Source organism: Sardina pilchardus, chromosome 6 (genome assembly GCF_963854185.1).
Source record: "Sardina pilchardus chromosome 6, fSarPil1.1, whole genome shotgun sequence".
Classification (NCBI taxonomy): Eukaryota; Metazoa; Chordata; class Actinopteri; order Clupeiformes; family Clupeidae; genus Sardina; species Sardina pilchardus.
The window spans coordinates 33,587,606-33,600,083 of record NC_084999.1 but is presented as its reverse complement, the minus strand read 5'-3'; the positions used below and the strand labels follow the sequence as shown (position 1 = coordinate 33,600,083).

Genomic DNA, 12,478 nt, shown 5'->3' with positions numbered 1-12,478 from the left:
CAGCTACATTCAGTGCCTGAAGTCCAACCAAGTGAGCTGTGTGAATCACCATAACATGGGATTTATGTCCAACCAAATATAAAAAAAGTAGTCAAATACACCACAAACTATTTGTATATCATCTTCTTCTGTGACTTGAATTTTATTGTAAAATACAACAGTCATAATATGATTAGAAGCATAATTTGATCACAGTCTCATTCTATCAGTATCACCAAACTGTCAACCTGCTTGGTACACACTGTGGTGGTTATAAAACAGCAAAAGCACATTTCAAACACTGTCTTACACCCATGGTTACAAAAAATATCAAATGTGCAGGAACTGTGTGTCAGACTCAGAAGTCGGTTATATAGGTGCAAAGGCAACGTTAGGTCATCCTATATTACTGTAATGTTTTAAAGAGGTATCTATCTTCGTCACTGTAGCCAGTGAGCTGCACTGAGGACATCAGCTCTACAGGGTGGTGGCACGGTGCTTGTGTACTTACAGAAATAAATACAATTGAAACCACAAACCTACATGATCAAATGTACATTTCAAATATAAGCACAAAACCTGAACGTCAATAACATGAATGCAAAACACTGCGAACATGATTCACCTTTCCACGAGCATTTGGTTTGTGGTTTCATCACCAACATCATCAATATCACCACGGTCATTCTCCACCTCATCATAATCATCATCATCATCATCATCATCATCATCATCATCATCATCATCATCATCTGACTCCTCCTTTCATATCTGTCCCTCTCAGGGAGGTGATGTGGCCCTTCTTCCACACTGGGGGGATCTACACAGGAGAAGGGCGTACACAGGCACGTGTTACACAGCAGCTGAGATCGGCATGCCCTCCTGTGCTCACCAGGGTCAGCTGGCCCAGTGAGAGGGCTCCCAAGACAGGAGCTGAGAGAAAGCTAATGAGGGGGCGAGCGAGCACTCACTGTTGCTCTCGCTTGCTATTCTAAGAGACTGGGGGTCATTATCTCCAGACTCTAGAGAATAAGGAAGGTCGAGCAACTGTTCAACTTTGATAACTTATTTCATTTATTTTTTTTGTCAGAATAAGATATTTCAACATGCATATGGCGTGCACTTTGTCCATGACACGTTTTACCTGACAAAGACATGCATGTCATCTTTGCATCATCACTTCTCCTGTAGGTGATATGTTGCAGTTAATCACTAGACAACTAGTAAAGCTGCTTAGCTTGCTAAACGTTGACTGTGTTAATAAACAACAGTGTTAATAAACGACTCAGTTCATGCAGACTTTCCAAATGTGCAAACAAACCCCCCGTGACTAACGCTACACACACAGAGTGACAAGTACAACTGATGGACTCCCACAGAACTGCTAGCTGTGTGCACAACGGGTATCAGTCAGACTGTGCCAATGTTTGGGTATGCTGTTTCAGGATGGGACTAATTGTGTGCGTGTGTGTGTGTGTGTGTGTGCTATTGGTCCTCAGTGTCTGCTTTGCTCTGTCTCCACCATCACAGGGAGAATGCAAATATGGAGACAGAGATGTTTTGGATGTTTTGTTTATCCTTAAGGGTTGAGTGTTATTAAAGAGACCCTATGCAAAATTTCTGTAGGAGACGATTGCTCCTTGTTTACATCTGGAAGTCTGAGACGAAGAACCACGCTTGCAATTTATATATTTAAATATAGCCTATACATGTATAAATATACACGCTAAAGATGTCGGGGAAGCTCTGCAGAGAAAATGCAAGCATAAAACGAGCGAAAACGCAAAACGAAACCGAAACCAGAGATGAAATCGCCAATCCTGCATAATTCCTCTTTAATGGAAGGACCAGTAAAAGTATGCAAGCCATGTACTGTAGACTTGTCACCTTGTCAATGAGTCTTCCTAAAGTATTTGTATCTTGTTTTCATCGCTTGCCTTTTGGATCCACATAAAAGCATTTGAGTGTGTGTGTGTGTGTGTGTGTGTGTGTGTAGTCTGTCTTACTCACAGGGGGTGGATGAGACGGCTCCAGGTGTCGTCCCAGGAAGGAGAGGAGCCGTCTCCAAATCAGCCCGCTGCCCAAGAACATGATCCCTGTCACCATCCAGAAGACACGGGGGTCCTGCAGAGGCCCAGGTGCACGCACACACATGCACGCACGCACGCACGTATGCACACGCACGCACACACACACACCACACACACACACACCACACACACACACACCACACACACACAGGTCATTGACAAACAAGGCTTTTAAAAAAAATGTGTTTTCAAAATAATGTTGGACAGAATGACTTTTTTGAAGTTGGCAGACAGTGTTTAAACAATTTCAATTTCAATTTCAATTTAATGTCGCTTATAGAGCGCCAATACATTACACATGTCTCATGGCGCTTTACAGAGTGTTAGACATTCTCAGAGAGCCCATGAGTAACAGGGGCAAGGAAAAACTCCCTAGAATTGGAGATACATATAGGAAGAAACCTCAGACAGATCCACGACTCAAGGGCCCAACCCATCTGCCTTGGGTCAGTTACAGTACAGTCATTTGTAGTTTGAAAACAAGTCTTAATGGCTGTGCAACATCTACAGGGGTTTTACTATATTTCTTTAAACTGTTTTTGCAATTTCACCACACGGAAACCAAAGGTTCCTAGAAAAAAAACACACTTTTTTTTGGAAGTACACCTGAGAGTATCTACAGTGATGCTAATATCATCAGTAAAGGTCTCTGGGGGTCCTCAATATCCTGTTTACTCTTTTCTCTCTTCTATTGAAAATAAACATTCTATGAATGCAGTTGCACCGTCCTTTTTCAGACATGCAAATTTCCACTTTTTCAGACATTTCAGACATGCAAATTTCCATTTTCTTTTTCATTTTTTCAAAGAATTTATTATTAAGAGCTATTCAACGTGTATTTAAAAGGTCTTCAACATGAAAATTATGCTCCAATATTTATGATCAATTTCCTTACTTTTTAAATTCTAAATGTAATACTTTTCACATACAGTAGTGTTAATTTGCTTGGATGGCTGTGTCATCAGACATTTTGAGGGTTTGAGATGACATAACATAAAATATATAGATATAATAATTTTTATGATAAACCAAAAATATGTTCACATTTTACAGGTTTTATAGAATAAAACAATACTTGTTATGAATCTTTTAAAATTATTTTAAACCAAAGAATTGGACTCAGACACTAAAATCTGCATGTTACGTCATTGCCCCACACTCAGGTTCCTCTGCAGACAGCAGGCTAGTAGAGCTCTATTTGCTCCAAAGGTCGCCAGATGATGAGATAGCTTACACACAGTTACATCATCTGGCTAACCTTTACAGCAACATCTATCACATATAATATGAATTCAAAGTAAATTGAATTGGTACTCCAGGATACAACAATGAACGCCTGTCAGAGGTACATACAGTATTGTGCTAGTGGAGAGTACCACAACTCTATTCAATTGAGCTCTAAGCATCAGAAATACTATGCACCCTCAGGACGAGAGCAGGGTAAGTACAAATGAGTCATCATCAAATAAGAACAAGTGTTTCTGTAGGGGTGCAACCATTAGTCAATAAATCAACAAATCTATTCACCCCTACTTCCGTCTGGTTTTCATCTTCCGTCCATTCTGTTTACATAGTAACTTAGTGCAGTCTCAGCAGGCTAATTAGAATATTCTTCAACTTATATTTCTTTCAAAATGTTACCAATTCTGCCATTAATATGGATATTTTATATATATTCTCAATATATGACTGACTTATACATTTACATGGCTTAGAATGCGTCAGGCACTGTCTACCATCACAGTAAAATCAATATAATGCAGCTTCGGGCGGAAATAGATAAATAGATAAATGCAGTGTTATTTTATTCCATATAACAAAAGAATTGTGGAGGAAGTCAAACTTCAACGTGGCTTTATCATACAACAGCGAGCGTTACGTTGTCAACGCAATACTGTGAATCGGTGACGCCTCCGTTATAATTAGTGATATTGATTGGTTGTCAACCATAGATATATATACGTTAACTTCATTCTATGCAACAATATTTTGATTTAGTAGCTACTAACTACGGTGTAACTTTAGTAGCGATGGTGCAACAGAAAAAGAGAGCAGCGCTAGTTTAAAACTAGTTAGTTTCAACGTAAGGTTAAGACGCAACTTACACCTAAACTTACGATCGACCTTACGTTCGACTGGTGCAACCGGCTGAATACTGGTGCAACCGGCTGAATACTGAAGTGTCATGGTGACGCCCATTGTTGGCTAATGAATATCGTGGATTAAATAAATTGGTAACTATTTTGGTAATTAACTGATTGTTCCCACATTGTCTGCATGGAACCCTTTTCAAACAATGAGAAAAAAATATGAGCCCGAGACAAAAAAGTGCCCCACTTTCTCCACTTTTTACTGATCTTCTTTCTTGCCGTATATAGCCAACTGACCTCTTCTAAGTTGGATTGCAGGTTCATCCCAAAGGCCACACCAATGAGCCCAAACAAGGACAGGGAGAAGGTGCCCATCGTCAGCTGCAGGTTCAGCCGCATCATCACATTTCGGTGACTTGGACAATCAACAGAAAAACATTCTTGAATCACACAAATTACATTTAATTTCAAGCATTTATCACCACATACCATATCTTGGTGTTATCAAAGTGGCTATTAGACTAAATTCTGAATAAATTTGGTGCACATAGTGCTTCTCAGCAGCTCATCACCAAAAAAGGATGAAAACACTTAGTTTTGCCGTAATAGCTAAGTAAACTCTCTGTCAAAACTATCTTGACAACACAAATCTACCATTTCACCTTGACTTGAAACAGCAAAGGTATTTCATGACCAACACATACAGTAGCTAAACACACAACTCATGTCACACTGACAACCATCTAGTGAAACAGCAACTAATTAATTTTAACAACCATTGGTGCAAAAGCCAATATCTGTCTATATATTATACATCTGCTAATGTCTGCCTATATTATATTGATTTAAAACTTCCTCTCTCATGTATGTCTACACTCACCTGTCGAGGTTGATGAAGATGACACTCTCGGAGTCATCAATCAGGCCTTTCAGCTCACGAGTCTTGTTGCCAAGTTCCTCTGCCTGCATGTAGTAGTTCTCCAACAGCAGTTCCATTTCCTCCGCATGGTCAATACCCAGGCTGCTCTCCTCACTGCCAGCACACACAAACACATCTATTTAGCTATTCACTAAAACCTGTTTGAGTGACTATATAAGATACAGCATCCCTCACATATTGGCAAAGTTGACTAAAATGGCTGGAGCTCTTGAATGCTACAGGGAATTTGTCTGGAATTATGTTCTATTGATTTCTATTGGGCTCTTTGCTATCACTCAAGGTGAATTTGGCATAATGTACTGTAGAAGAATGACTATACTGAAACCCATGTCAAATGATATAGTGAAGGGTCTGTGATATTGTGGGGCTGTTTTTATGAGGAACCTCATTGATCATCCAAGTCAATGAACCAAAACACAGTATATGTCCAGATCCACACAAAAATGGTTTACTGAGCAGAAAATAAAGTGTCTGCCATGCCCATCCCAGTCCCCTGATCTGAACCCCATAGAAAAACAGGGGGAAAAGCTTGGAGGAGAATCTACAAATGAGGACCTAGAAATCTAGGAATTATGTACACAGACATTTCTTTGCAGAAAAAAAGTTTGTTGGGTAAGATTGTAAGCTGTTTTATTGGCAAAGGGAGGCTGTACAAAATATTAAGGAAGTACTTTTGTTTCTCAGCATAAATTGTTGTATTAAGCGTAAAATAAGCATAAAGGTTGTATTTTCCCTCATTGTTTTCACTGTGCAACCCAGATAAATGGACAAAAGATGCATTGTTATACCCTTTTTAACTCCAATTTGATCAGGGGTGCCAATAAAGGCAGAGGGCACTGTACATAGAGGTACTTCACTTACAACACACGGGGGTCGGTCCATTTGGTCAGGCACAGCTCTTCAATGAGCTCATCTTCATCCAGGATTTTAAGCAGACTGTCCTTGAATACTTTGATGTCTGTCTCCAACTCTGAAAGACTGAACATGTTAAAAATCAGGAGTTTGCTGTGTGCATCTACAGGAAATCCACTGCTCATGTCATTATGGCCCCGGAGGTGCAGGCTGTATAAGCCATATTGTGATGTAGTGACTGACGTCATAAACCAGTATTGGAAGGAAAGTTCAGAGCGGCACCAGTCTTTTAACTGGAGTTTAAATGGCAAGCTGGTAAAAAAACGATAAGGTATTTTGTCAAGACAAAAGGAAATTTGGCAATTAGACTATTGTACCCCGGAATACCAAAATAAACTTCGGAATCACAAACGTTTGTTTTCATGACAGAACCTCAATGACCAAATCAGTGGATTTACCTGTTTTTGATTTCATTCATTGCAACTTTACAAACACAGCCAACGCTATTTACCCTAAATCAGCCATGACAGAAAACACTAGTTTTAATATTTGCACTGAGAGCACTTACGGAATAGTACCCTAGTTTTAGATGAACTGCTTGTTACAACAGCAAACCTTCAGTATCTAAATATTTTAGTGACCTATACTAACCAAGCTAGGCTACAGAGCTTCGTCTGAAGGTGTAGGTGTAAAACGGAGATGTAAGCCTAAAGTAGGGTTCAGACCAAAGCGTCCCGACGAGACGAGCCGCGACGTTCTAAAACCTTGCGACTGCGACTCAACGTGTTTAATGCTCTGCGACGGCTTGCGACTGCTTGCAACTACGTGCAACTTCTAATTCACACCGCTGCAACTCAGTCTCGTCGCGTCGGGAATCTTTGGTGTGAATTGGGCTTAATAGGCTACTGGGGGTATTTTGAACTTGCATGTTTCATGCATTGTAGGACAAAAAAAGGATTTCCTTGGCCTACAGAAAAATAACATAACTATCTTACTAAGCTTAGCTTTATTTGTTCTACTGAAAATTATAATCTTGCCCCGTTTGGTTTATTGAGCAATGATTTGTATGGCTGCTTTGCTAAACCAGACAACTAGAAAAGGCTAATGTTATATTATTTTGACCAGAGTTGTCTCATTATGGACTTTTTCAAAGTCACAAAACATGGCAAACAGATCCATATTGAAACTGTTAAATATTGTTGGAGCATTTCAAATACACATACTGCCATTACAATGTTTCTTAAATTAGAAATGCAAATATTCGACAGCTAAATGCAGGCACAATGAGCTGCCAATGGCTGGCAGGCCATCAGAACGTCGCTTTTCCTGCCAGTGGGTCAAAACTCTGGTTTTGTGACGTAGCCATCTCAATTGTTTCTCTTCTATTCTATTTTAGCATGACTTCAACCAGATTGCAAGGTGGGAGGTATGTGGATCTAACTAAGACAAACAACAAACAAAAAACAACTCTATAGATCCACAGAACAGGATGTCATTAAACCTCATCTTCATTAATCTGAGATGTTGTGTCAGCACCATGCACATATACACACATGTAAATCTGGAAGTCTTAATGAAGTATGAGATAACCTACTTACCCTTTGCTATTGAGCAGAAGCATGTGTAGCTTGCTTCGGTCTGCAGATAAGATTTTTGGATCCATCAGAGACTCAAGAGAGTCCAGAATCTGAGGATGCATCTCATTCAGCCTGGCCTGCAAAGTGTTCACCTATAGACCAGCCATCATGTATAAATGCCATGCCATAGTGCTTCAGACTCAGCACACATACTGCAGAGAATTGTTACAAATAACATATACATAAAACAAATACTATGCAATTATGGAAAGACGAATGACGATGCAGAATGATGAAGCATAGACAGATGTGTGTGAACTACACAAACTCATTATGTCATGAAACTGGTTATTTACTGCTACTGAGCCTTCTCTCAGTCTCAACTGGTCTCACCCTGTGCTGCAGGATGGCCTCCAGAGCTCTGAACTCAAAGGGTAAGGAGTAGGTGACCAGCGCGCCGTCTCCAGCCAGCTGTGGGCCCAGCTCCAGCACCAGCCACTTCTCCAGCCCCGTGCCTCGGAAGTCCAGCACCAGCAGCCGATCCAGCGTTACTATGGCCTTCAGAGACTGGGAACACCACTCATTAGGAGACAGTTTACATTAGGGTCATTCCACCTCAATTCAACGGATTTTAGAGAAACTTTCTGCTTGAACCTTTCAAATTTGCATCAAACTTTTACCATCTAAAGAGTAACCATTTAAACTAACCTAGCCAAAATATTAGCGTGGTATACCTAATACCTGTACATCAAGAGAAAACAAAAATTGAACATGGTACCCCCCTTCTGATTTTTGGCACATTTGCACCCTCATCTAAAGATCAGGTGTCATTATCTCAAAAAGTGTTTAAGCTAATGATTTCAAATTTTCTGTGAATAATGATTGCTACCTATAGATTCCGCATATATTTGTAAGCTGTACGTGTTGATACTGACTGTGTTTCAATCTTGTGAAATCAGAAGAAAAATTGTTGTTTGGCAAATGGTTATGTCTCTCTACAGACATGTCTGGCTTTCAGACTGTGAAATTTCAGGACGGTATCATGGTTATGGTTATTGAAATTTTTATTTAAAAATATTGGTCTATTACAAAAAAATGTTGTGCTATTATTTCATGATTTCATAATCCTTGTCATATTCCTAAGTACCAGATGTTTATGTCCTATACTGTTAAACATTTATTTTTTCATTTAGGCCCTACTTGCTGGGTGATTAACTAATAAAATATTTCCTGTATTTCCGGAATAAATTGCTGATGTCACTATTTAATGCCACTAGATGTCACTATTTAGTGATTTCAGCAATTTGTTACCAATCTTTCAAAAAAAAAATTCATTAACCATAGCCATAATACTTACTTTTCAGTTTTGTGTTATAATACTTCAAACAAAAATGCAATATAGACACCTCTTAATTACTTTTTTTCAAAGACAGCTTAAACACATCTGTAGAGAGACATAACCATTTGCCAAACATTTTGTTCATAAATTGTGTAATGGGGCACCCAATGTGGGGGTTTGATGTCACAAGACTGAAACACAGTTAATATCAACACATACAGCTTTGAAGTCTTTAGCTTGAACACTTTTGAGATAATGACCTCTGAACTTTGCTGCAGATTTAGATGAGGGCACAAATGTGCCAAAAATCAGAAGGGGGGGGGGGGGGGTACCATGTTAAAAAATGTTTTTCTCTGGATGCATTAGGTATACCAAGCTAATATTTTGGCTAAGTTAGTTTAAATGCTTACTCTTTAGGTGGTAAAATTTTGAAGCAAATCTGAAATGGTCAAGAAGAAGTCATTTGTTGAATTGAGGTGGAATGACCCATTATGAGAAGATAAGATACAGAGGATCATAAGGCGCACTCGGACACAACAGTAAGTTCTAATACAATTCTACTAACTGGAGAGGCTAGAACTACACACGTTACATTTATACAGTACACTTAACGCACTTCACATTCATTCACAGTAGGAACTCTGAGATGACATAACACACGTTCATAGCCCAATTATTACATGAAAATAAAATAATGAAATGGACAGAATGGACAACAAGTTTAGCAACAAACTAGAAGCTCATTGTATCAGGAAGCATTTAAAAATGGCTTTCATTCTCACTCTTCTCCTCTGTCCAGAAAGCATTTGTTGCATGCCAGTAGTCAGTATCTGCAGCCTTCATGCAGTTTTTATGTTAAGCAAATTTAAACAGAAGTTTAATATTTTTACAGATATTTTCAAAAATGGCACTTCGGATGCCTTGGCCAAGTTGGCATGTACATCAGTCATGGTTCCTCTGCACAGGGAAAAGTCACTACCCAAGGTAAAATAAACCCTAAAATAGTTGTAGGAACTGCAGCTAGAGGAACTCAATAATCCCCAGTTCCATGCTGTCCAAATACGCAAAACAAATGAGTTCTAGGAACTACATGTTCTATGAAATGCAGTGCGAAAGGGCCTATAAGCAGTATGCAGGAAATATGTTTTCTAGTGAAATCCCCTGATAACTGAGTGACATACTGTAAATGTTCAGAGTTTATGTATGAACAACATTCATGCTTCGTGGACTTCCTACGGCAGACTAACAAAACAAACATGGATGAGCAAGACATAGATTTACTCGTAACAGCAGCACCCAAGGCAGTAATGACGTCACAAGGAGATATTGTGGGAGAGGGAATATTTGGGAAGTATTCTGCTGTGACACACAGCTACTCGAGAGGATGCCAATGTGGCATGTGCCACTCACATACACTTGTTTGTGCATCCCTTCATGGCAATGGTATTGCCCAAAAGCAGTGGCCTATTTCAGCAACTATAAAGTTCCCATACTCTTTGGGTACATGACAAGGAGTTCAATGCAATTGCCCTGGCTTCAAAATCCAATCTCAAGCAGATAACATATCTGTAGGATGAGTCAAATCTGTTATGGCTGCTCTTTGTAACATACAGGATTTAAATCTGCTGCCAACATCTTAGTGGCAGAGATATTGTAGAGTTCATGTCTTGGCAGATCTGAGCAGTTTTGGCAGGACTCAAAAGGACCCATAGCATATACACTGTATTGTCATTGGAGGTAACCATATGATCATGAGCATAATGTTTTGACTCTTTGGTATTAGCAAATGACAGATATTACAGAATATTGTCTACAGTCAAAGCAAGTTGAACTGTATGTATTGCAACATGGGAATCACAGCATACAACACTGGATGAAACAGATAATAATACTGCAATCTACACTTACAAAACAAATACAGGGGACCAATCACACACACACACACACACACACACACACACACACAGGGGGTGTACCTCCATCTGTAGGATGATGCTATTGTTGCGTGTGTTGATGCTTGTCTGGTGCTGGAACCTCAGGTCTCTGGCTGGTAAACCCAGTTCCTGATACAGCTCCGTTTTCTTCTTCTCTGGAGAAAGATGGCAGTTGGCAGATGAAAAACAGGTCTATAGATACAGTGTGTTATTTTTGCATGGCAAAATAGAGTCGTTTCTATGGACTTACCAGATGTGGTTACATTCCCATTTTTGTCAAATTTCATCTACAAATTCAAAACATCAAGAGTCAAATATATCTTATCAGTGCACTGCAACTTTGGTTTATAATGTTGCATAATTCATTAACTGTATAATACTGTCTACCTTAGTATTCAGATTAGACTGTAGGCTACTGTACATACCATGACAAAAACTGGAGCAACACTGGACAGGGAAGCCTCTGACACTTTGAAGCGACATGACACAGCTGCAAGACAGATAGGCCACTGTCAGGCTTGCTACATCACCGCAGCATTCTAACACTAGGTTTTGTTAGATGAGAGCATCTAGATAGACACGTTACATTAAGATGATAAAATACTACGCTTACTGTTAAAATGTGATTTCTGTATTCTCGGTGATAGTCTGTGTATTTGACCTCCATGACATCTCGTTGTTGCTGACATGCAGTGATGAGCATTAGGACAACTGAAAGGTGATCTTGAACCTCTCACAGTTCTGAGAGGAATACAACTTGAGCAAGCTAAAAAGTTCAACTCATTTGCTCCTCGCAGTCCTTCTCGGCAAAGAAACCTCATGCATGCTTCCATTTTGCCGATATTATATGGACTTATCTAACTTTTGTTGGTACACGTCCATGGTGTTTACATAGGCAATATGTATAACTAGCTAGCAAGTATGACCAGTTGATTCCAGCTGTAGCCGGACACATACAGTCCCAATTTTTATAGTTTTGCCAAACAGTTTAACTACTGAAACGTTGGTTACGCGCCTTGTAGCTACCAAGGTCTTTAACTGTTAAAGCAATTTCACAATGCTAGCCAGCAAACCAGCCTGCAACCCTGCTGCAGAAAAGAAACATAACTTAGCCACCTAGCCTAGTCCGAGCTAGCTCAAATGCTAACGATGAAAGCAACTTTAAGCCTAACACTACATAAGTTCAGTGGTGTGGCAATATCCGTGGAGTCAAGATTTCAAATTCGTTGTTGGGATTTCCGAAAAGTCCTTAAGATGCAAGCCCATTCAATGCTTGTGAGGAAAGGTTACTACGTCAAAGCTAGCTGAACTGGACCTAATCATGTAACCAGCTAACGTACAGTGTCACATCTGAGGCATGCACTGGTTCAGACCATAATGCAATGGGGTGTATGTTGAATCCGCGGAGGAGAAGCGACGCATAACGGGAAAAACTTAAGGGATGATAATTAGATATAATAAAAAACATAGGCCTACGTAGTAGCTATCCTCAAACAGTTTTCCGCTATGTTTTTCAGTTATAGCATTTTGCTTCATATGAGCAGGACAAAATAATTGTAGGCTATCCTATAATATCATCCTAATATTAAAAAGATGATCCTTCTGCAAATGTAAAGGATTTGTTTTGAAATGCGGAAAGAGCAGCGTTGATAAAATCTGTTCACGTTATTGGATGAC

At 39.5% G+C, this 12,478-nt stretch overlaps 1 protein-coding gene across 1 annotated transcript; it reads right to left on the bottom strand.

Annotated features, from left to right (window-relative positions):
* Positions 1–114: 114 nt before the first annotated feature.
* Positions 115–12,166, bottom strand: mrs2 (magnesium transporter MRS2). The gene is made up of 11 exons (XM_062539602.1): positions 11,415–12,166; positions 11,227–11,291; positions 11,052–11,088; positions 10,844–10,956; positions 7,922–8,095; positions 7,550–7,680; positions 5,961–6,077; positions 5,040–5,192; positions 4,457–4,574; positions 1,990–2,103; positions 115–799 (listed from the first exon to the last, which is right to left on the bottom strand). Exons 1-11 carry the CDS (start codon positions 11,632–11,634, stop codon positions 728–730), a joined length of 1,314 nt encoding a protein of 437 aa, XP_062395586.1. The 5' UTR covers positions 11,635–12,166; the 3' UTR covers positions 115–727.
* Between the last annotated feature and the right edge of the window lie 312 nt (positions 12,167–12,478).